The sequence below is a fragment of the Copadichromis virginalis genome, linkage group LG9 (genome assembly GCF_057382275.1).
Source record: "Copadichromis virginalis isolate Kocher_CV1m ecotype Utaka linkage group LG9, C_Virginalis_male_GT1.1, whole genome shotgun sequence".
Taxonomy (NCBI): domain Eukaryota; kingdom Metazoa; phylum Chordata; class Actinopteri; order Cichliformes; family Cichlidae; genus Copadichromis; species Copadichromis virginalis.
In genome coordinates, this window is record NC_140626.1 from 22,915,741 (window position 1) to 22,938,559 (window position 22,819).

Genomic DNA, 22,819 nt, shown 5'->3' on the forward strand with positions numbered 1-22,819 from the left:
TTCAGTGTGTTAGTGTTGAGCGTTACACAGTCGTATGGATCAGTGCCTCTGTATGGATCCCCTGGAGCAGCCTCTTGTTCCTTTAACATTCCAGGTACATCCACACCAGCTCCTTCCTGTCGCTCCCCTTGTGTGGCGCTGATTGACAAGCGTCCGCTTCTCTCAGGCGCATAATCAATCTGCTAATTGGTGTCGGAGGGTCGGTTGCTGTTGAAGCGTCCCCTGCTCTTTCTTTAGCTAATTTATCTTTGTCACCACCAGACTAGCAAGGTACATTAGTTGGGGAAGTTCAGTCTCTGCAGAGCCTCGTCTCCCTCTCTCTCTTGCACGCAGTATTCTCCTGCACCTTTTCTCTCTCTCTCTCTCTCTTTTTTTTTTACTGCAATACATCACACAAAAGAGTGAGGGTAAATGTTAGCCTTGTACTGTTTCCATTGGTAACCACGGCTCAGGCGGTAGAAAGGGAGAGCAGGTCAGTCTCTCTATCCAAGGTAATTGCCGAAAACAATGTGCTTTATCATAATTCGCTACATCAAATAAATCACTGAGGTGGAAAGAGTTGGAAAGAGTTGTAATTAGCGAAGGTGCTTTTCAAAGATTCTGAATACAGCCTGATCATCTTCTTTAAGAAAAAAAAATGCTACAACTGCATATTGGGTGGGGGGATGAGCAGCATTAAACGCATGCGATTACTGATAGGAGCACAACAGAAGCTTGTATACTTGCAGAGAGCTGACTGAGCCCTTGAAGCAGCACTTCACAGCTGATTGATTTACAGGCCGTCTCTACCCAGGGTGCCAATCAAGCCCTGATTAGACACCAGTGACTCGTTGATGACAGTTCAGACGGCTGCAGCCGTGTCCGTGGTCTCACCGAGCACGAAAGATTGATTGCACGAGGCCGCCTTAACCCACATTAATGTCTGCAAATGAGATAACGCACATTAAGTTTGATTCTTTTCTTGCTTTACCAGTTTAAAGTCACTGCAGCGTGACAGTGGGGAGAGCAAAATGAAAGGCATATCCTCACTCCCAAAGTTGTGGATTAGGCCCCCAGTGCCCCCTATTGGCCCCCAAATCATCTGTTGATCCTCTCCCGCACTGATCCTCCAAAAGACTTTATTTTGAAAAAATCTGAATTAAATGCAAAAAAACCCTAAAATACACACATACTTACACATATATGTATCACTCTATCTATATAGATATGTGTAGAGATAGATGTATGGCAAAATGAAACAATCTAAGTGTATTCTTAGTTTCTTTCCCTCCTTTAGTGTCTCTTTTGCTTGCTTCCTCTTCTTTGTCCTTTTTTTCTGACGTGGTGATTTATAGGAACAGAAGTGAAGTAAGGTGCTCTGATGGGAGGAAATTATGGCGAGCAGCAGGGGAGAAGTCTATATTCTAGCCCTGCCAGCTACCTTCCTTGCTCTCAATACAAGAGCAGCGGCTGCACACTGATCATACCCTCATTAAAGTTGTTCACTTTCTCCTTTTTCACTCTTTTATTTTTTCTTTGATGCACTCACTGCTCTTTAAGTGCTTTGAACGCTGCGGCTGTCGCCTCAGTAAAAGTCTGTTAACTACCACCTTTTCAATAATGGCAGGACTATCAGAAGATGATTTTATGCAAACTTCTCCAGAGATCGATCCACCTCCATTACCTCCACTTTTATTCACTTGCTATTGTTATATTAGCACCTTAAGTGTCTTTTCAATGCAAAATAAGGCTCTTAACACAGCTCAGGGATCAGAACAGAGCTGATCTTGACATTATTATTATTCACAGCAGCGAAAGTCTTTGGACTACACTTTTTTGTCCATTTGTGGTTTAATTTAGTCATTTTTTGACTTTCGTTACTCAAGTCAAATGAATTTTAAACTTTTGAAAAAATAAAATCGCTCCCAATCATCCAGTCATTAACACTAAATTCTTGGACTCCACGTGACTGTGATTATATACATTGATGCAATAAGATGCTATTTTTTGATTTATGGTTTTTACAGCCAAAGCTTAAGGTGGAGGACGATCTGGTGCGTCTTGTTTCACGTGAGCTGACATATACTCGAGGTTGCTGTCAGTGTTGTGGGGCCGAATAACTTCAAGACACCTCTGCTCTACCTATCTGCAGCCTGGCTGCCGTGCGTCACACTAAACATTGTTTCAAGCCTGACCCAGACAGAGCCAGACAAACAGACTGACAGGGATCCGTGGACACAGATCTGCTTTTCTTGAGGTTTCTGGATATTCTCGACCCTCTGCAGAATCAAATATAGATTGTGACCTAAAAAATTGCTTTAACGTCGCTCTGAGCGCCTACTGCCGGCCCGTTTGGACTAAAGCGTTCCTCTCCGTCTTTCTGTATTTAAAGAAAAAGCATTTAGGCTGTGAATTCAACACATTTTTGAGTGCTGAGCCCAGTCTGGTTGGCAACTTACTTGACAATGTAGCAAGTGGGTGAGTTTTTGCACAGTGTCCTGTCAGTTTTCAGGGAACTACGCAAGCAGGGGAAGTGGTGAAGTCTCACACTGTCCCCGACCTTCCCGAAAACTCCAGCGGTGGAATCCGGCCTCTGATAGTTTGGTGAGATTATAGTGGAACAGAAGAGGGTCTAGCCTTAACAGAAACATTTGGAAAGTGTCATAACAGCAATGAATCCATGTAGCTACTGAGACACACAAAAATCCTGTAATATTGTAGTAATGTGGAATTTCCTTATAAGAAATGGTGTGAGCTGGGGTTATTTGAGTAACAAAAGGTGGGAAAACACCTTTCCTGCAAGAACAAAGCATAAACATTCATTTGAGCAGCGCTAAACAATAATCAATTTGTGCTACTATTAACTAATAAGAGCCTTGAGCAAGATAATCTCTGTGAGATTGGCTGTACTGCATAGTGCAGCCGTCACCTCCAGTGCGAGCAAGTCCGTTTCCTGTTCTTTTGATCTGCAGGGAGAACACGTCTTCACAAAGCTGAAAGACGGCGTACGATATGATATTATGTTCATATGTACACGGCACTACAGCAGCCTTCAGTACACCCCTCAAACACCTGCGCTGTCTGCTCTGTGATCCTCTCACCTGTGATCTAAGCCTTTTATAAACCTCTCCACCCTGCAGAAGCTGAAAGAACCATCAACCAGTAAACTCCTCCCTCTGCTCCTGACGGGGCAGCCATTCTCTGAGGCAATAAAGATAAAGGATGAGGAGTTTCCCACCTGCAGATAGGAAGTGGGGATAGCTTCGCTAACTGCCAAATATAAATATTTCTCGCACCTTGTTTCTCCCAGTTTGGAGTATAAACCAACATCCAGGGCAACTCCTGGCCTACAAACATGATCTGACCCCATGTGATAGCACAAAGAAATATGGTGTTTGAGTCTTGTTCAGACATGCCCATGCAGCCCCTTCTTCTGCATATAAGCCACCTGAAGTAATGTCGTTTGTCATTTGTACTTTTGAAATATGTTTAGTCCTTAGAGTTTTATTTGTTTTGGGAGGACATTATTAGGCCAAGCCTTTATACTAAGCTTAGCGCAAAAAGTAAGGAATTGTACTGAAGGGTAAAGAACCTACAATAATACAGAGAAAACAAAGACACCCCCAAGAATCATATCACCCCCTATGAACAAGCACTTTGGCGACAGTGGGAAGGAAAAAATCCCTTTTGACAGGAAAAAACCTCTGGCAGAAAGAGGTTAAGAAATGTGGGGGCATCTGCCACAACCGGTGAGGGGAAGAAGACAGGACAAAGACACACTAGAAACGTTGTTTATAAACACATAGTGAGCGAAAAAGGTGACTGAAGAAGAAGCAATGCATCATGGGACGCTGGCAGCAGCCTAGACCTATCTCAACATTACTAAGGGTTCAGGGTCACCTGATTCACACCTAACTATATGCTTTGATTTCTAATTAGCGTGTACAAGTTTACACACTTTTGGACCTTGCCCCAAGTGGCCATTCTATGAACTGCACTTCATTTTTTGGCCTGATTTTACAGCCCCAGAGGTCACCTCTTACTAAAAAGGGGAATATCACTTTAGAGCCTATTCATCTGTGATTTATGTGTTTTATTTTATTGTCAGTCAGTTAAATCTGTCTGTTACTGATCAGACATCAAAGGAGATTTAATGCAGGGCATGCCCCACATTTTCCCTCGGAGGACACAAACAGAAGCTTCTGCCTTCAAAGACAATTAACCCAGAGCTCCGACAAACACACCGGCTAAACAAATCATAAACATAGGTATGAGAGCTCAGTGACTGGTTGTTTGGCAGCATTTTATAAACGAGCCATAAAGGGATTTGGTCTTTCCTTCATTTATTGTACGTTTCTTGTAGATTTTCTGCTTGTAAAAAAAAACAGTGAATATGTTTGAAGGTGGAATTTGTTATTCAAGGGGTGAAAACGTGAGTGGCAGCGGTCATCGCCAAGGTGTAAGCAAGCGGCGCAGCGCAGTCCGTATGCTAATCAGACTCCGCAGTCATTTTCCCATCAACGCTGATGCCCTGCTTGCTCTCTCTACTCACCTGAGTTCCCTTAGACCTTAAACTCCCAACCTGCCTCTCTTCCATACTGCGTTGACACAGGCGGGCTGCTCCGTCACTCACTCGCCTCATTAACTCCTGCAGGGATGTTATTCCCGCTGCTACAGCCGTGCATGCATGTGCCCATATGCACTCTTGCATACATTCACTGAGGCAAACTATCCCATTTGGAGGCAGTCGACTGTTTGCCGGTGTGCACATTTTGACATGTTTTGGTATTTTGCTGCTTGTCTAAATTACAACAGCTGCAGGAGTTACCGTTACCCTCTGATCAGATCTATTGATTCTGGAGTGTGGTGACAGGATAGGTGCGTACATTCATCATTGACTGTTTGTATTAGATCTTGATAGAAACATCAGATTATTTTAAAAAACAAAAAACAAAAGCAGTATTCTGTGCAGTCGTGTGAATCAATCCACTCCATGACTCAATAGCTTATAGAACCACCAAATACCTGTTTTTGCTATGACTTCATTAGTCACTCAGGACTAAGGACTTGACACAGCATTTCAGTCAGTTTAAGGTCTGGTCTTTGGCTGGACCATTGCAACACCTGTATTTATTCATTTACTTATTTTCAGCCATTCTGGTGTAGATTAGCTGTTGTGCTTGAGATGACTGTCCACGTGAATGACACAGTATTGGCCAAGCATTAGCTGTTGGCCACATGGCCTCAGATTTGACTCTAGATTACTTTGGTATGCACATGAGGTCCTGTGGCTGCAAAACAAGCCCAATCATAACCTCTACGCCACTGTGCTTAATATCTGTTATGAGGTGTTCGTGCTGTTTGTCCCGGCAACCCTTCCAAACAAGCCATACTTGTTCATTTCTTTTTTTCTAATCATACGTTCATGAGCTTTAACATGCTAACTGGGGCCTATAGAGTCTGACATGTAGGCTCTTTTGCACTTTCTTCGAGGGTTGCACAGGGGGTTGAACCTTGGGGTGAATTTCCTGGGACCTCCACTCCAGGGAAGACTGTTGCACACAATGTTAACACACACCTGAATGCGCCAGACCAACAAAATGCCCCAAACTTCTGCTTTTATAGAGCTGTTCACAGTTGCTGATGATCAGTTAAGCACTTACGTTTGATTATCTGGCTGCTACTAATCCTCTTAATTCCCATGAAAGCAGTAATAGTATACTAGGTTTTTCACAGTGCTGCACAGAGTCTTATAAATACTTAGTCCTTCACATGACTTGAGGTACTGAAATATTTTGGTTTGATAAAAAATAATATTTAAATATTGATCACAATCTTAACAGTGAGTACCATGCCACTTAGCTACAGCTACGCCTACCAACCCTTGAGGTTAGTTTAGCTAATACTAGCTTAACCAAAATTGTTAGCATAAATTGTATACGGCAAATCGAAAATACCCACGGTGACATCGGCCGTGGGATTGTAGAATTTAGGCCATTGCCTTCTTGGTTTTGTGGACCCAGAAGTGACCATATTGAGATGAGAGGAGTGCTAAATTAGCAGGGTCCATTCACAGACTGAGATTGTTAAGTTAGCTTACAAATACAAAATAAGAATTTCAGACACCCAAACTGGCACAGACAAGAAGACAACAAGAAAAAATGGGGGAAAGTACAAAAGCAAAAGCAAAATGAGAATGAACCGTGGACAAGCACTGTCCACAGTAAACAGTTGTTTTAAAATGGAAAGTGATCAGGCCTTTGCAAAAGTAGTCGCCTGCATCCACTTTCAGAGTCCGTCAGGTTTCTAGGAGCAAAGCACTTAAGTGGCAGAACACTTCTTAAGTATAAATTGCTTTTGTATTTGATATTAATTAGCCAAATCAACCATATTTGAGCGGTAAATCAATAGACACAATATGTATGCCACAGAAAAAAAGAGGGTTTTCATTGCATCACTTCTGCCACCCACAAAAAAGCATTGATCATTACAGGAACTGCTGTAACTGACTCAGAATTTATTGCCCTTTTCACTTTGAATTCCCATCAGATATCCACCTGACAGAGATCTGCATCCATCCAAAGACACAATCCATAATAAGCTATGAGGCAATGTCACTTAAGTTCAGCTTCCTTGTTCCTTCCAGGCAATAACTTTGATGAGTGGCAGCAATTTCCTGGATTAGTAAAGTCTGAACGAACACACAAAGCGGGAAGGATATGGGCTACTTTAGGACGGATTTTGAGAAATCAAACTGGAACGCAAACTGTGTGCGGGCCAGCACCATTTCTATTTTAACAAAGCTACATATATTTGCAGCAAATGAACTTTAAAATGATTTAAAGGTAAAACTAAAATTGCAAGAATGCAGAAAGTGATGTTTAGAATTGAAAAAAATAAATACGGATTTCATATTTAACCAGGCAACAGAACAAATAAACATCGGGGCATGAGCGCGATGACACATTGTTTTGCAGATATCATCAAGGCAAATGAGAAAGAGCTGATTGAGGAGCAGCATATTTGCATAAGCAACTATCAGACGCAGGTGGTTAATGTGGTTGGCATGGGTAGTGTAGTAGCCTGCTAACTGGGCGTGACCGAAGCTTTGCTGCTGTTTGTTGTGCTCTTATTCTTTATTTTAGGCAGTGGAGAGTTATTAACACTTCTTTCTGGGGGGGTTTATTAGCCCGAGGTGTGATGGCACACACTTGAAGCGTTTAGGACTCATTAGAGAGATAAAATCAGTGTCCTCTCTTTAATGAAAGCAAATCCTGAAGCGTTCGTGTTGAAGCAGATTGCTCATCTCTAAGAAGTATATCTGTACCGCTGATACTCTCACATCAGTGTGATTAACTCTGGTGTTTCAGATGGTTACACGCAGTTTCACAACTTTATGTCCCCTGAGTCATTGAGTTTGTTTCGATTGAACTCGTTTCCTGCAGTCTTGTGGATGAACATATTGTGACTGATGTAAAATATTAACGCCGTGTATGAACTCACATGTTGCCGCTGATTCTTCCAGATTTGCGTTATAATTTAGTTGCTTTCACAGGTTTTGCAGAATGTAATTAATGTTTTTGGTTTTTTTAACATCTTAAAACTGAAAAAGATTTAAAAAAAATGACCCTACTGGCATCATTTTTTCCAGCTTCTTTTAAAAAGGCACCTATAAATTTCAGTTCACTTGTCATCAAACTGCTACCTAATCTATGACGACAGTAACGTTTTTGACTTTCTACAGTAAAAGAAGAAAGGCCATCGGAGTTATCACTTGGTTTAGGGTTTGTTTGTTTTTTAAACTTTGAGCCTAAACACTGACTAAAAAGCAGGCAGACAGGCAAGCGGTGAGAACACAAGATGCTACAGAGTTGCAGTATGGGAAGGTCTGTATGCAGTGTGTTTTTGGAGTGTGACTCATGCTAAGAAAGATCACAATATTTCAACTTCTGCAGAAAAAAGGTTGCCGGTTCCAACTTAATGTGCAGATACCAGTGTTTTCAGCCTCAGCTTGTTGATGTGTACCTTTTATTTCTGCTCATTTTTATTGAAACATTTATTACAAAGAAGTTAAATCAACTATTCACTCTGAAGAAGATAAATCTTTATTGTGTATTTTCTATATCTAAATTTCTCTATAATAACAACAAATCCAGCATTCTCAGAAATTCTGCATCTCTCAATCTGTAGGTGGTACACAAAGGTTTGGCTGCTCCCATGTCACAAGGAATCACCACATGATTAATTTGGTAAAGCTTTACAGCGGATGTCCTTAATGATGCAGTACCAAAGGGGAATTTGTGTCTCAGAATATGAACCCAGAGGTGGTTAGCTTAGCTTAGCCTAACTGGAACCGCTTTGTCTATGACAAATAAATAAAATATATTTAACTTTGCAGTTTTATTCATGTCATTTCTTCTGCAGCTGAGAGTTTTCCTCTGAATCAATACTAAGCAGACTCAGAGGCTGAGATGGAGGAACAAAGCAGTGACACATTCATCCAGACTGCTGAAGTTCCTGTATGAGGTGATCAACTCTGAAATTCCAGGGAAAAAGGTTTGGCTTATTTTCACAAAAGCCCAAATATAATCTGACTGAACATGCAGACTGGAGGCTGCAGTCAGGGTTTTCTCACACTGGTACATAGAGAGAGGTATCAAGAACACACCCGCGCATACAGCCTCTCACTTCATCCAACTTCTTGTATCATGCAGTATTCTCGTCTTTTTATTGTCTAATTTGCTGTGATTTAGGGTCTGTGTCCGCAGGCAGAGGTTTTTGCACAGGAAGTGACCAGCCTCACATCTATTTGTCACAAAATAGCCCAAACCTTTCTCCCCTGAGGAGAAACGCTGTCATCCCTGAGCTTCGCTGAGGTTTTTTATAAAACATAGATACAAAAACCCCACAGACTCTTATTCACTTAGATAATGTTTGAAATTTTAAAAGTCTTTTTCAGAACAAAACTGGAGTTTTGCACATTGTTTGCTCCTCATCGTCTTTTGAAAAGCAAGTAGATGCTCTTTCATCTATGCGTTTGCCACATCCCATTAAATGCTGCTGGTGTCTCAGTTGTGCACAAGGTGTCCTTTGGTGTCAGTACCTTGGCATACAGCCTGAGTGAAACTGGACATAATACAGATGTAACACAGACACATAAGTACTCTTTGAAAGCAAATATTTATCTTTAGATCTATTGAATTTTATTTATATAGCCCCAGTTATTGGTCAATAACATTTGTCTCGAGGCACTTTATATAAGAGGTAGCGACCTTACAATATTAATGTAGGACACAGGTTCATTGGACTCACTGGTGAAGTGAACGCAGGTCAGTTTCTGGAAACACACTGAGCCACTTGAATGTTTGTATATGAACTCATTTAAGTGAGGAAGAACTGATTTCAGGAAAATAGAGATGTTCAGATCGTAAACATTGTGAGGCTTTTGTTCATGTATTAGCTGTTTAGATGTTTTATCACACAAAAAACATTTACATTAGTCTAGAGATGAATGTCGTCATTATATTTTAGTAAATATATTCAGAGGTGAAGAAAATAAACTGCAGTGGTTAGCACATTTGCATTAGCCGGTTCGATTCCAATCAGAGACACAAATCTCCTTCGGAGGTTGCTGCAGCTGAAACTAGCTTTCCATGAGTCTGCTTGGTTTCCCCTCTTTTATTCTTTTTACAACATTTGTACCCCTTAAAGTGTAAACTCAGATATTTTCTGTAGAATGGAAGAAATCGGCCGCCTGTGCCGTCATGACATTGAAACCGGTTTGGAGAAGAAGTGAAGTAATATCGGCCGTGTATCACTTTTCTTTAGGACGTTAAAGACACGGCTAAGATTCCACAAAAACAGCAGCTTGTTTCGATGTAAATTCTTCACAACGCCTCATCAGAAACTCTCAGTACGGTTATGCATTAAAGTAAACAGACACATGTCAGTCCCTCTGAGCCGTTCCCTCTGTTATCACCGTTGCTTAAGACCGAGATGGTGTTGCAGCGCACGGTGGCCAGCGCTGACTCACCTGGTGGAATAACACACAAACACCAGCCCCCCGTTCTCCACTCACTCAACTCCTTCCCCTCCCACTGAGTTCACCCTGCCCTGCAGTTCAAAGAGGTTCTGCCTGTCTAGCCTTGGCGTTTAATGTTTAAGTATTGGGAGCGGCAGGAGAGTGCAAATAAAATGCCTTTACAGACTCCGGGGCACGCTGAGGGTTGTGATTCTAGATACTGTATTGTGAAATTTCCATTGTACTTGACAGATTAGCTCCAAGTCACCTGATTCTGTTCAGCCGAATTCTGACTCTTTACCTCTGCTTAATGCTTGATGCGTGCGGCTTAGATAAACCATTTAGAGGAAGATTATTCAAACTTTGTGGCTCTAACAAAAGAGTACACATGCTCATAGGATAGATGGCAACGTGTCCGTGCTATAAACTGTTTGCCAAAAGTTCAAAACAGGATAAAGGGTTGAATGCGGACTCCACCTGCGAGGAGAAACCACAAAGAGTTGCGGTGGGGCTGTCTTTCTGTTGGCCTGGGAGAAAGGAAACCCTATTTGCAGCAACGGAAAACAAGACAGAAAGCCTGACACTGCTTATATGTTTGTGCGTGATTATTCTCTAGTCCTAATCCGTCTAACAATGTTACAAAACATTCAGACAGGAGGAGGCTTTAAAGCAGTAATTGGGGGGACTTACACTGGTTAAACTCCACTCAACCACTTCTAGTTGCATCTCGCTTGTGCTTGATCGAGACGGTGGCAGATGAAATCAAATGTGGGTGTGGATTTAGTCTGATTCTAAGCACATCTTTTTGATTCCTTTGAATGTCAGACACAAGAGGGAGCCTTCTAAAGAAAGGCAGCGCAACGCAGCAGATGAGGACGATGCGATGGACCAGGTAGAGGGTTCCATAAGTGCGTTTGCACATTTTGGACGGTAAAGTGTTAGATGGGACACACAACGAACCAGAAACTGATGACTCATCGGCCGTTTTTCACGCCTCATACTGGATTAGCCATCACATGCAACAGGCTTCTTAATAATTGTGTAATGCCCTCAATCCCTCCAGAATTATTTCAGAGAGCTGGCCTTTGCTTTTCTGCATCACCCTCATATGCAAATCCACTGTAAATAAAAGAGTAACATAATGTGACATAATGGCACAAATCTGGGATCTTAGAAGGTGTTTGTTTTAAGACGTCTGATCAAGGCAAATGCTCAAATAAAAGTTCACACGCCAAATAGATGCAGATACTTTAATTGTCTAAACTGTGTGCAGTGATTTACTTTGCCTTTAGTTGCAAACTCCACCCATCTGGCACCGAATTAGGCCAAAACCAAACAATGAAGTGTAATGTTTGCAAATACTATTTGCCCCAGGTCTGACTGAGAGATGCTTGGTTTCCTCTGCGGTAGAAACTCAAGTTCAATCCCAACAGCAAACCTTGGTTTTTAGAAAGCACAATTCATTTTCATTCAACATCTTTTTTTTCTTTTGTTAGTTTATAGGTTGTTGCTTTAATAATTGTGTTAGTGTGAGCATTAATATAAGTATTATTACTCTTTTTCAGGAGGACTGAGACCTCTGAGGACTCTTTCTACCTCTGCTTCACCTCCCTGTGGGTTTGAGGCATTTGTGTGGCATGCCAGGTTTTATCCCAGAGCTGTGACACCTGACCTGGGGCTAAACAGTGCCTCTGGTGTCCCTCAGGGCACCACAAGTGCTGTCAGCTTTGTGTTTGAATACATCTGCAGACGTCGGCGCTGAAATGTGACTAAGGAAGACATCTTAAGAATCTCAATCTATGCAGCAAAAACTGAGTGGTGGTAGTGATTTGCAGACTGAAAGCTGGTAGTGGAGTATCTTACTCTGGGTTATACAGCAGTGTGCCAACCATCTTTTGGCTAAGAGCTGATGATCGTGGTCTCAGTGACCAGCAGTTGGTCTCACCTGCCCAAGCTGCTTTGCCACAAGCCTGGCACTGACTAAACAACACCAGACTGGAGGTCAGCCAGAGCGAGGTCTAATGAGAGAGAAGCCACACCAAAGACTGGCATATCTGTCCTCACTTCAGAGCACCTGTGCCACAGTGTCTGTGTGATGAGAGCCAAAGTTGCCTCAGAACAGCCCGTCTTCCTCTAATTACTCGTTGTTATCACACAAATAATTGTCCTTCCTGAATTATTTTAGATGTCTGTTTTGTCTGGACCTTGAATTTGAATACAGTGGTGTCTCATGGTACAATACAGCCTTAATCAACAACAGTAAAATATTTCTTCATTGGCCTTTAATTATAGGAATGAGACTATGAGAATGTTGAGTTGGTGATTGAAATAAAATCTATTTTAATACTCGAGAAAAGTCATAATTTCTTTCCTTTCGGAAAGTTAGTTTTTCAAAACTATGAATCTGTGAGTAAAGTAGGTTTTGACTGTGTAGGAGAGAATATTGTTGCTACCCACTATCAGTATATTTTACGCACTAAATAGGTTCTTCCCCATAAAAAGTGGCTTTTTAAAACTTTTTTTAACGCTTTCTAAAGCCTCGTCTACTATTGTGCTGTAAGTCTGTCCCGCTCCCATCCTCATTTTTAAGGACTCTGCTTCATTTTCTGAATCTGAGTTCCAGAAACCTGCGTGAAAATAAGATGAATGTGTTGAAAAATAGTCACATGGAATGATATTTTGGAGAATAAAATGCATTTTTACGCATAAACTAAAGTAGGAAACAAGAGCGCGCAGAGGGCACTGATGTTACTCCAACTTTTGCTTTTTAGATCTGATGAAATCTCCATAATATTAGTCCAAAAAGTACATTACAGCACCATGTTTTGTCAGATTTATTGTGCCTTTGAACCATCAATAAGTTAAGAAGTGACCTTAGAGCAAATTTCGTGCGTACATTCGCGTTGGCACGCTGTTGTTGTTGAAAGGGACGCGAAGTTAGAGGCAAATTTCAATCTAATCTAATCTAATGAAATCTCTTATCTCACTGCACTGTAAGCAAACTATTCCATACTATTCGTGCGTTTATTCTGGTGGATATGGGGTGTCACAGCCAACTCATGCAGCCTTTGCGCACTGCACGTCCATGAGCAGTTTTATTCTCCTGGGAAACGCATTCTGCGCTCAAAGTTGTCCCACACAAATCAATTCACCAAACTACACTGCTTCAGATTTGAGAACCACTGTTCAAGTTCCCCTGTCTGTGCTTCACTTACTGTGAAACACTGGAAAACGGGAGGGTGAAAAAAAAAAGACAGTTTATAATTGATGTTTTCCCATGGAGCAGCCCCTCCTCCTCGAAACAGAGGCTAACCCTCAGGTGGAAGAAATCTTTTAAGATTTTTGTGGGATAACATCAGGAGGGGTAGTCGACGCCAATGAAGTCCCTCCCCTATAGATCGGTGCTATAATACAAAGCAGTAAAAGCGGTAGGCACACACACAAGCGGCAGCAGCTCGACTAGAGATCCCGTGGCTTTTAATTCCCTCACTACTTTTTTTTAAACCCTCCTTCGATTTGCCCCGTTATTACCATTTATCCGAGGCGTTCATTTCCGCACCTGCCACACAGAGACCAAGCTAAGGCGAAGTAGAAGAGGAGACAAGGACACTGCGAGAGCCGGGAGAGGCAGACTGTAGAGATAGCAGCGGTGACCCGTTTGAGATCTTAAAGGACAAAAAAAAAAAAATAAAAAAAAAATGCTGCTCTGGACCAAAATCGCGTTGGTCGGTCTCATCTGCTTGTCCTTGGTATCCTCTGGGATGGGATGCGGACCGGGCAGGGGCTACGGCAGGAGAAGACATCCGAAGAAGCTGACACCTCTTGCGTACAAGCAGTTCATCCCCAACGTCGCGGAGAAGACCCTCGGGGCAAGCGGTAAATACGAAGGCAAGATCACAAGAAACTCCGAGCGATTTAAAGAACTGACTCCCAATTATAACACAGACATCATATTCAAGGATGAGGAGAACACCGGTGCTGACAGGCTAATGACTCAGGTAAGGAGACGGAATAACCTTTTATTTTAATTTTATTGTGATTTTTATTTTTTTGCCCCCACTGTCCATTTCCTAACGCACCATCACTGCGTACTGCAACAACTCCCTTGTCAGACTGATTGCGCACCTTAAGTGAAGTCTGTTTTACCCGCTGCTGAACTCTTCACACTGAGCCTTTTAACTTCACTGCAAAGGCAGATGCGCTTTATACACCAGCATGGGAGTTTCCAAAGGCTGCAGGCTTGAAGCGAATATAGAAATCCAGCTGGATAAGTGATGTGCAGGCGGACAGTCAGGACACTCGGCTTTCATGATTGTGACAGTGTATTTAAAATATTAATGTGCCCCTCTCCTCATATCTATATTTGTATCTATGGGAGGCTCGTTTTGTTGCCTTACAGGGGCACGTCCATGTTAGATTTCATGCAGACTTTCTGTGTTTGCTGCCTATTTCGGCTTTACGTTGCAGCTTGTTTAAGCGCCTTTTCTTTACCCCAGCCCTGGGGATGCGCATCGCTTTAACAGTCGGGCTTACTGAGGCATGGCGTAGCTCATTCAGACGTTTCCTTGCACAGCCTTCTGTAATTTAGCCTTTCGCGTGGCGTGCATCTGTGCATGAAAACTGACATTTCTTTGAGAGTGTCCAGGCCTTGGTAAATGGGTGGGACTCGGCCAATTACACGAGCAAGGCGCACAGGAGTGCTGGTGTGTTTTACAATACACCTGCACGAAGGATGGCGTCTGTTTTAAATATCTCATCCTCTTGCAGCCAGTCAGTTTAAAACCTTATACCCGGTTCAGTGCAGCTAAGAAGAGGCTCACATACATCGGAGACATGCCTTGATTTCTCTCCAGGCTGCAGGATGTCGCGTCTCTTCGGCATGACTTTTAGCACTTAGATGCTGGTGAATTATTAAAAAGCTCTTGGGTGATATTGGCTCAGTAATAATAAAATGAAGGTGGTGATGGTGGTGCTGCTGGTGGTGATGAAGCAAGGCGCGCGCCGGTGTCCCTGAACCCGTGCCTAGCACCACGCATGAGGGCGAGCTCCAATAAAATATTCACAGTGCGTGCGTCGCTCAGCCCTCCCCACATCTCCTCTGCTATACACCTATAGGTTCTCATACGCAGGGATCGTGAAATTACAGTAGTGTGAGGATGTGATTACCAAGGCGAGGGGTTAGAGACCTAAACGGATTCTCCGTGGGGGTTTCCAGGTCTCTAGCAGGAACATAGTTTAATTTAACCATTATTTCGAGAATCTTTGAACTAAAGAAGCACCTGTCTTAATCCAAGCTTTTACTCTGAGTAAAAAGACCCGCATGCCTATAAGGATTTGCTTTTGCAGGTCAGCATCAAAACGAACAACGGTGGGAGGTGGAAGAGCTGATAAATTGTGATTACATGTGGCACCATACGCTTGTGCAGCGTGGCCTGTTGGGGGTTTCTTTTTGTTTGTTGGATTTATTTGGGTTTGTTCGTGATCCATTTCCCACTTGACTGTTTACAGAAAACACGGCGACCGACTCTAAGTGTGAAAATGTACACGAAAGAACTTTTAGGCGCCCCTCGCCGGGGCTTGAAACACAGTTTGAACTTAGAACCTTTGGTCAGCGGGAGGCCACAGTAAGTTAAAACAGGTGTGATTATCCTTTTTATATATGACACTGTAAAGCCACCAGATTGAAGCATGTGCACCCAAAGGAGAGTAAGTGTAGCTGCAAGCAACATAAGCATTATCACATGAGGATTTACGCCGTGCCAAGGCTTTATGCATGAATCCAGAGGGTTTTTACGCACGGAGTTTTACGCATGAATGCCTTGAACTTCTTTCGTTATCTCGCGGTTTAGAAAATAGGTGTTGTATTCATAAATGAAACAAGGCACGTGTCTAGAGTAGCCCCGTTAGATATGTGCAATAAATGAATTAATCAGTCAATCAGTTTAGTGAGGTCTTGCCAAGATTATACACTCGAAGAAGCGCTTGAACAAGCACTCCTAACTAGTTTGACACAGCGCACTCCCAGAGAGCTGCCAACAAATACGCTTTAGAGACATTCACGAATAGATACACGAAGTGACGGGTCCTGACTTGATTAGGACCATCACCCGTTATTCCACGGCTTTTAGACTTATGCTCACCTGTCGCTGACCCTCGTGAATTCAACTTGTGTTAAGTGACATTCTACGCAGAAAAGTGGGACAAAATAAGACTCCAAAGGGATTTTTAAGGCAATAAAATGACTTAAAATTAAACAACAACAACTTTGATTTGCCCTCTTTAAACAAGTAAAACTGTAAGCCACATGTCAGGGGTTACTTTTTTTTACATTAGACCCAGTGCCAGACTTTTCATCTATTCTTCTCCCCCTCCAAGCGTAACAGTGTTAAGAGCCTGCAGTGCAAACGAGTTGGAAACGAGATGAGCTGGCGGCTTGTTTGCACTGACAGGTAGCTGATAAGTGTTTCCTCTAACCAAATCATTTGTGAAAAGATTAAGAGGCAGGCTGTTGAACAACTTTACCCCGAGCACAAAGCGCCGGTCCAAGGCGCCCTGCTGGGCTTCATGGTGGTTGAGCAGAATCTGGCTTGATTTGCGGCACACGACCTAATGAATTAATAAATAGGTTAAGCTTTACGGCTCTTGACTCCGACAGTCTCTCTCAGTATGCAGAAGGGTTTTTTAAGGAGGGTTTTTTTTTTTTTAATTCAACACATTCTACAAGTGTGATATGCTCATAAAACAGCGACTGATATATATGACTTTGTTTTCTGTTATGCGAGCGGGTAGATTTGTGTGAACAATCCCCGATTGAAGACCTCAGACTGTCCCAACCGTGGCGTGGGGGTGGGAGGGCAGTGGGCTCTTCTTTGCCCCCAGTGCAATCCTGGGATATTTCACAAGTCTGTTAGTCAGCAGCCAAAACACCTCGACTTAAGAAGGCATGTCACGTTTCCAAGACTTTGCAGGAGAAGAGTAATGAAAGTTTCCCTCCGCCGCTGGACTGAAAAGACTCTTTGTGATGTTTTATTTGACATATTGGTTCGGCGTCCAGAATAGTTGTCTTGGAGAAGGCCAGGCATCTTCATTTAGAGCGCGGAGAGCTTAGGGTTCAACCAACTCCAGATATTTTAAGGAGGCAGCTGCTCTTGAAGATCATCTTCATATCATCTGGACATCAATTATTAATTTAAAGAAAACAAGCAACTGACAAACGACTCCCTCATTCATCGCCTAATGCAGACTCGTGAATTCATACTGTATTAATGTTGTCTTTAATGCAACACTTCTGGATAGAAAAGGGTCACTGCTCGCACCTCTCCAAGACCAAAGACCCATATGTTATAGGCCAGTGAAGCGAATGCAGTGCCTTATCAATATTTCATCAGCAGCTTTCTTGCCCGAGATGTGCCCTCTGACGCTGCTGCTAACACTGAGAAATGCAAGCTCAGGATCAGAGACGCAGTTCAGCTCCAGTGTTTCACCTCAGCTGGGAGGAAACAGGGGAGTCAGGTGGGTGGGGGGATGGAGTTGTGCGAGAGGCCTCAGTTGGTCCAGTTTTAATCTTTAATTGATATTAACCCTTGTGTGGTGTTCATGCTTTTGTTACTCGGGCAACATTGGCGGATCTGGTTTAACAGATGTTTACTTTTCTCTGTTCTAAGCAATAAAATCCACACATATGGTCAATATGTGGAATTTGTCTCCGTCAGAGCGTGTTTATGAACTAAAGCGCTGCTCGTTTTTGTGAGAAAATATAATAAATATCTAAATATAAAAAAGTTGTTAATCATATGAGCCTATGTAACTCAACCTCGTTAAACAAACAGCCTGTTTGCATCAGCTTCTACACAACACATGGGGGGCACTTTTGCTGTGTGTGCACATGTGTTTCTTGCCCACAAACATTTCACCTCTTCTTTTTGTTGCTACTGGATCTAGAATAGATCGGGGAATGTCTCCTGATCGGTAATGAAAAGTCCAGCCAGTGTGTTGGTCCTGGCTGGACCACGTTGCCACATTGCCACGTGGGATGCTTCATTCCTTGGACGAGAAGGCCATTTAGTTTCACTTTTTCTCCACCTTGCTGTCTGCTGATGAGCTTCTCTTCACCCTCCTGTCTGCACTGTCCTCCCAATAAAGGCAAAAGTCCTCATGTACTAAAATCTCATCGTGTTCCAAATCCTCTCTTTCTCGACTAAAATCATAGATATAGATCGATAAGGAGCCTCCCTAGCAAAGCTGCTTATTAGTTGTGCTCCTCTGCGATTTGTAGTTGGGACAAAGGGTATAATGTGCGGGGATGAGGGAGCAGACAGGTGCAGGTTTAACAAAGTTGGAACTTTGTGCGGAAATAGCAAGAGCAGACAGAAAGAAAGAAAGAAAAAACAAGCGCGCACAGCAACAGCAGGTCATGCAGGACGAGGAGGAGAGAGTGAAGTGACACCAGCACGACCCCACTTCTATGACCACATGAGTGTGGGGGCTACAGTGTGATGCTTTATATGTTCTTCGCAGAAAATGAACCGGAATCTGAGGTGGAAATGATGATAAAGCACACAGTTCTTCTGGCACAAAGGGTAATTGCTGAAATGTAATAAATCTGTCGGAAGGCTGATTAGGTGATCTAATATTTTATTTCTCTGACCGCTTATCAGCCCTTATTTCTCTCGTCAGCTAAGCTGTGTCAGTGCAACGCGTGTTTTGAGTGATTTTCACTTCATAAAAGCTGATATTTGCGCACTGTGGTGGTGTTTCGGGCAGTTCCGGTGATGCATGGATTCATTTCTTGTTCCCACAGAGATGTAAAGACAAACTGAACTCGCTAGCCATCTCCGTGATGAACCAGTGGCCCGGAGTGAAGCTGCGGGTCACCGAGGGCTGGGACGAGGACGGACACCATTTAGAAGACTCTCTTCACTACGAGGGCAGAGCCGTGGACATCACCACTTCAGACAGAGACAAGAGCAAATACGGCACTCTGTCCAGGCTGGCGGTGGAAGCTGGATTTGACTGGGTCTACTATGAATCTAAGGCCCACATCCACTGCTCCGTGAAAGCAGGTATGGCTCCAAAGTAAAAAGAAAAACAGAACTGCGCTGATAATCTGCCATGCGCACCACTGGCTGTAGGACAACGGCGCGCATTTCCCATCAGGCGTGATTGCAATCGTTTGTAACAACAGGTGCAGCTCAGGGAAGCAGCAGTCCTGTTTTATCTTCTGGAAAAGTTTCACCCAAGACTAGATTGTATCAGCTGATTGTGATGGGAAAGTAAAATAGAGTCACAATAACACTTATCATGGGCTTACTGATCTGATGGTTATTGTAGACAAGTGTGACCACTGATCAATTCAATGATTTCAGTGATTAATCACAGAATCCTAGTGTTTGAGGGGTCATTTAAGTGCAGAGGTCAGATGTTTCAGATCTTTTCATTTGTTTTAACTGGATAGTTTTTATGAAACTGTAAATAGTCATTTCTCTGAGTGATGTATAGGCATTTCCCGGTTAAAGGCGTTATAAGCGTTTCTCGTTGCAGCTTATTTCTTGATCTTACACCGCCCCACACTGTCTCCTGGTGGGAACCGCTACCATAGTCTAACGAGGGTGCTCGGCGTGACCTAGAAATAGCACATTTTTCTCGCTCTCTGATAAAAATAAGTGCTGCAAGGTGAATTTGGTAATCGTTTTTAATTATATGTGAGAAAATCATAAAAATTTTCATTTCCGTTTGTTTGTTTGGTTTTTTGGGGTTTATCGAGGCTCATAATCGACCTAGGTCGTCACTACTGGACACCTATGACGCCCAGAAAATATTTCCTCACTTTGACTGATGAACCATGGTGCTTTTTCCTTCTTTTTTTTTTTTAAATTGATAAATCCCTTACTTATCATTCAGCACACACGTTTTGAGATCACAGTATGAGCTAGGCCGACGTGTCATTGGAGGTCATGCGACTTTACCAAAAGGATTTGGCTGAACAATGTTGAATTGGTTTGGGGTAAATCTGGTTTTCAGTTGTCACCTTATTTCATGCTCGGGAATCTTAAAAGAAGATTAAAAGCCCCAAATTCTGAGTAGGAAACCCTTTTTTCTCCCTCTGTGCAGGACAGTGTGATCCTAGAGACTGGTATGTGAAGAGTTCCACCAAGGCCAAAATTATTGTCATCAAGACTGACAACAAAGCAGGGAGAGGTGGTAGACAGGGAGAGGGGGGACATTGATGTTGCACAACAGAAAGCATTTAAGAGTCCGGGCCCTCATTTAAATTCAAATCTACAACTCGAGAGGCTTGGAAAAGTGGCTCCACTGGGTAAATAGTAGTTGTGAGTCGCCTATTTGTGTGAATTGTCACATAGAGGTTTCTGCACCTGAGTAAATATGGGAAGAGTAGCTGGGAAAGGCGTAAGTGTTCTTTACGGAGAGTAGCTCGATCCACAAGTTGATTTAGAATAACAATGCCTGCTCTTCATTGGGGTTTTTAATTAAGAATAGATGAGCCAGGGCTTTCAGTTTTCCCGTCTCAGACAACGTGGGCTAAGCTAATACGCATCTGGCATCAAGGAGCCGACATCATTATGCAAAATGCATATGGCCCACCGTGTTGTGTAGAGGCAGAAAAAATACAGATAAAGGTGGATTTTTCAGTCAATTTGAATTATTATGAATGGGCCTTTGAATGAGTTCTGGGCTGGAAATGTTCAAAGCGCATGTGATGTTTGTTTGCACGCGTTAAAAATTATTAATAAAAGTCTCGCAGTGAGAAAAACGACTTAATGTTTTTCTTGTTTCTTCTAACAGAAAATTCAGTGGCAGCAAAGTCAGGCGGCTGCTTCCCCGGATCCTCCACGGTCACTCTTCAGGATGGCACCAAGAAAGCAGTCAAAGATCTCAAAAGCGGCGACAGGGTCATGACAGCAGATGACGACGGAAATGTAATTTACACCGACTTCGTCATGTTTATAGACCGAGATTCGATGCTGAGGAGGATCTTCTATGTGATCGAAACCGACTCAGGCCAGAAAATAACCCTCACCGCCGCGCATCTCGTCTTCGTCAGCCGCAACAGCTCCAGCGAGGCGGAGAAGCGGATGTCTGCGATTTTCGCCAGTCAAGTCCAGCCTGGACAGAAAGTGTTCGTCTTTGACGCAGAGCGAAGTCGACTCGAGTCTGTGACCGTCAAACGGATTTACACGCAAAGTCACGAGGGTTCCTTTGCGCCCGTGACCTCACAGGGGACCATCGTGGTGGACCAGGTCCTTGCGTCCTGTTACGCAGTGATCGAAGACCACGACTTGGCACACTGGGCCCTGGCACCCGTCAGGCTCGCCCACTGGGTGTCCTCGTTCCTATTTAGCTCCCAGCCTCCAAGCAGTGTACAAAACGAAGGAGTGCACTGGTACTCCAAAATCCTTTATCAATTAGGGACATGGCTCTTGGACAGCCACTCGATCCATCCACTTGGAATGTCGGTATACCCAAGTTGAAACAGCTGCGACAGGAGCAGAACGAGACTTTAAATGTAGGACACACGAACTATACAGTAGATTAAAAATAATAATAATAATAATAATTAAAAAAGAGAAAGAGAGAAAGAAAAAAAGCGAACTGACAGACAGACGTGACATGACAAGGGCCCCAGCGGAGTTGGGATATTTATTTCAGTGACTTTTCCATGATGTGTCCCCCTTTCAAAGAATGAATGGAGCCTTAAAAAGTTTCTCTTTGAATAATTTATTCTCATGTGAACTCTGCTGCTGTCACATAAATGGATTCTGAAACTGTGTGAGCAGCAAATTGTGCATAATCTATTTTTGTAAATATCAAATGCAAAAAAAAAGAAAAATGAAGAAAAAAATTGAAAAATGGGAAAAAAAAAAATCGGAAACAGAAAGAAGATCATGTAAAACGGAGCTGACTTTGACAGGCTGTAAGTTTCATATATATGTATATATGTATGTATGTATATATATATATATATATATATATATATATATATATATATATATATATATATATATATATATATATATATGTGTGTGTGTGTGTGTGTGTGTATATATACATACATACATATATACATATATATGAAACTTACAGCCTGTCAAAGTATAATAATCAGCTGTATAACAATCAGCTGACTGTTATATTTTGGGGAGAGAGGAAAAAAAAACCCTCGCGGGGTTCCATAAATTATATTTTTATACACAGAATTGTAAATTAGATTTTGACAGATCGCTACCGAATCACATTTCGTTATTTGAAATAGTGTAAGATATGAAAATATATTTTAATTTAAATACAGTAGCTGGGAAAGTGTTGGAAAATCTTGTACTGCTTGGTTTATTAAGAATTTTATTATTTTGTAAACTGTTCGTTTCAGTTGTTGGAGAGGGACAGATATTCTGCCCCATGTCTGCATTCTCTGCTTTTTTATGTGTATGTGTTTCTTTTCTGTTTTCTTTTGAGAAAAAATAATATCAAATGCAGATTCTGACAATTCAGTAACAGTTAAAGTAGTACTGAAACCGTTTCGTTAAATAAATTAATAAGTAACTCCTGTAAATGTACTAAAATCTTATTTTTCTTTTCATATTTTGTAATAGGGAAATAGTTTTATAGAAATGAACTGCAGGCTGATGCACAGTTTGAATAGACTATATATAGGCAGACCTACCAGTTAACTTTCATAACAGGGCGATGTGTCAAAAAATGTCTAGAATTTATTATTTATATGTTTATTATAAAATGAGATAAAGAACATTTTCAAACTTGGAGTTGTTATATGTCTTTTTCAAAAAACAGTGCCAGAGGAAC

The 22,819-nt window shown here is 42.3% G+C and overlaps 1 protein-coding gene across 1 annotated transcript; it reads left to right on the plus strand.

The window, feature by feature from the left end:
- The first annotated feature begins 13,388 nt into the window (after window positions 1-13,388).
- shha (sonic hedgehog signaling molecule a) lies at window positions 13,389-21,964 on the plus strand. Its single transcript, XM_085468249.1, has 3 exons — window positions 13,389-13,998; window positions 18,801-19,062; window positions 20,804-21,964. Exons 1-3 carry the CDS (start codon window positions 13,699-13,701, stop codon window positions 21,487-21,489), a joined length of 1,248 nt encoding a protein of 415 aa, XP_085324375.1. The 5' UTR covers window positions 13,389-13,698; the 3' UTR covers window positions 21,490-21,964.
- Window positions 21,965-22,819: the final 855 nt, after the last annotated feature.

Coding starts and splice junctions, on each gene's coding strand:
- shha (XM_085468249.1), top strand. CDS start 13,699: ATGCTGCTCTGGACCAAAATCGCGTTGGTCGGTCTCATCTGCTTGTCC. Junction 13,999..18,800: donor CTGACAGGCTAATGACTCAG/GTAAGGAGACGG, acceptor TTGTTCCCACAG/AGATGTAAAGACAAACTGAA. Junction 19,063..20,803: donor CCACTGCTCCGTGAAAGCAG/GTATGGCTCCAA, acceptor TTCTTCTAACAG/AAAATTCAGTGGCAGCAAAG.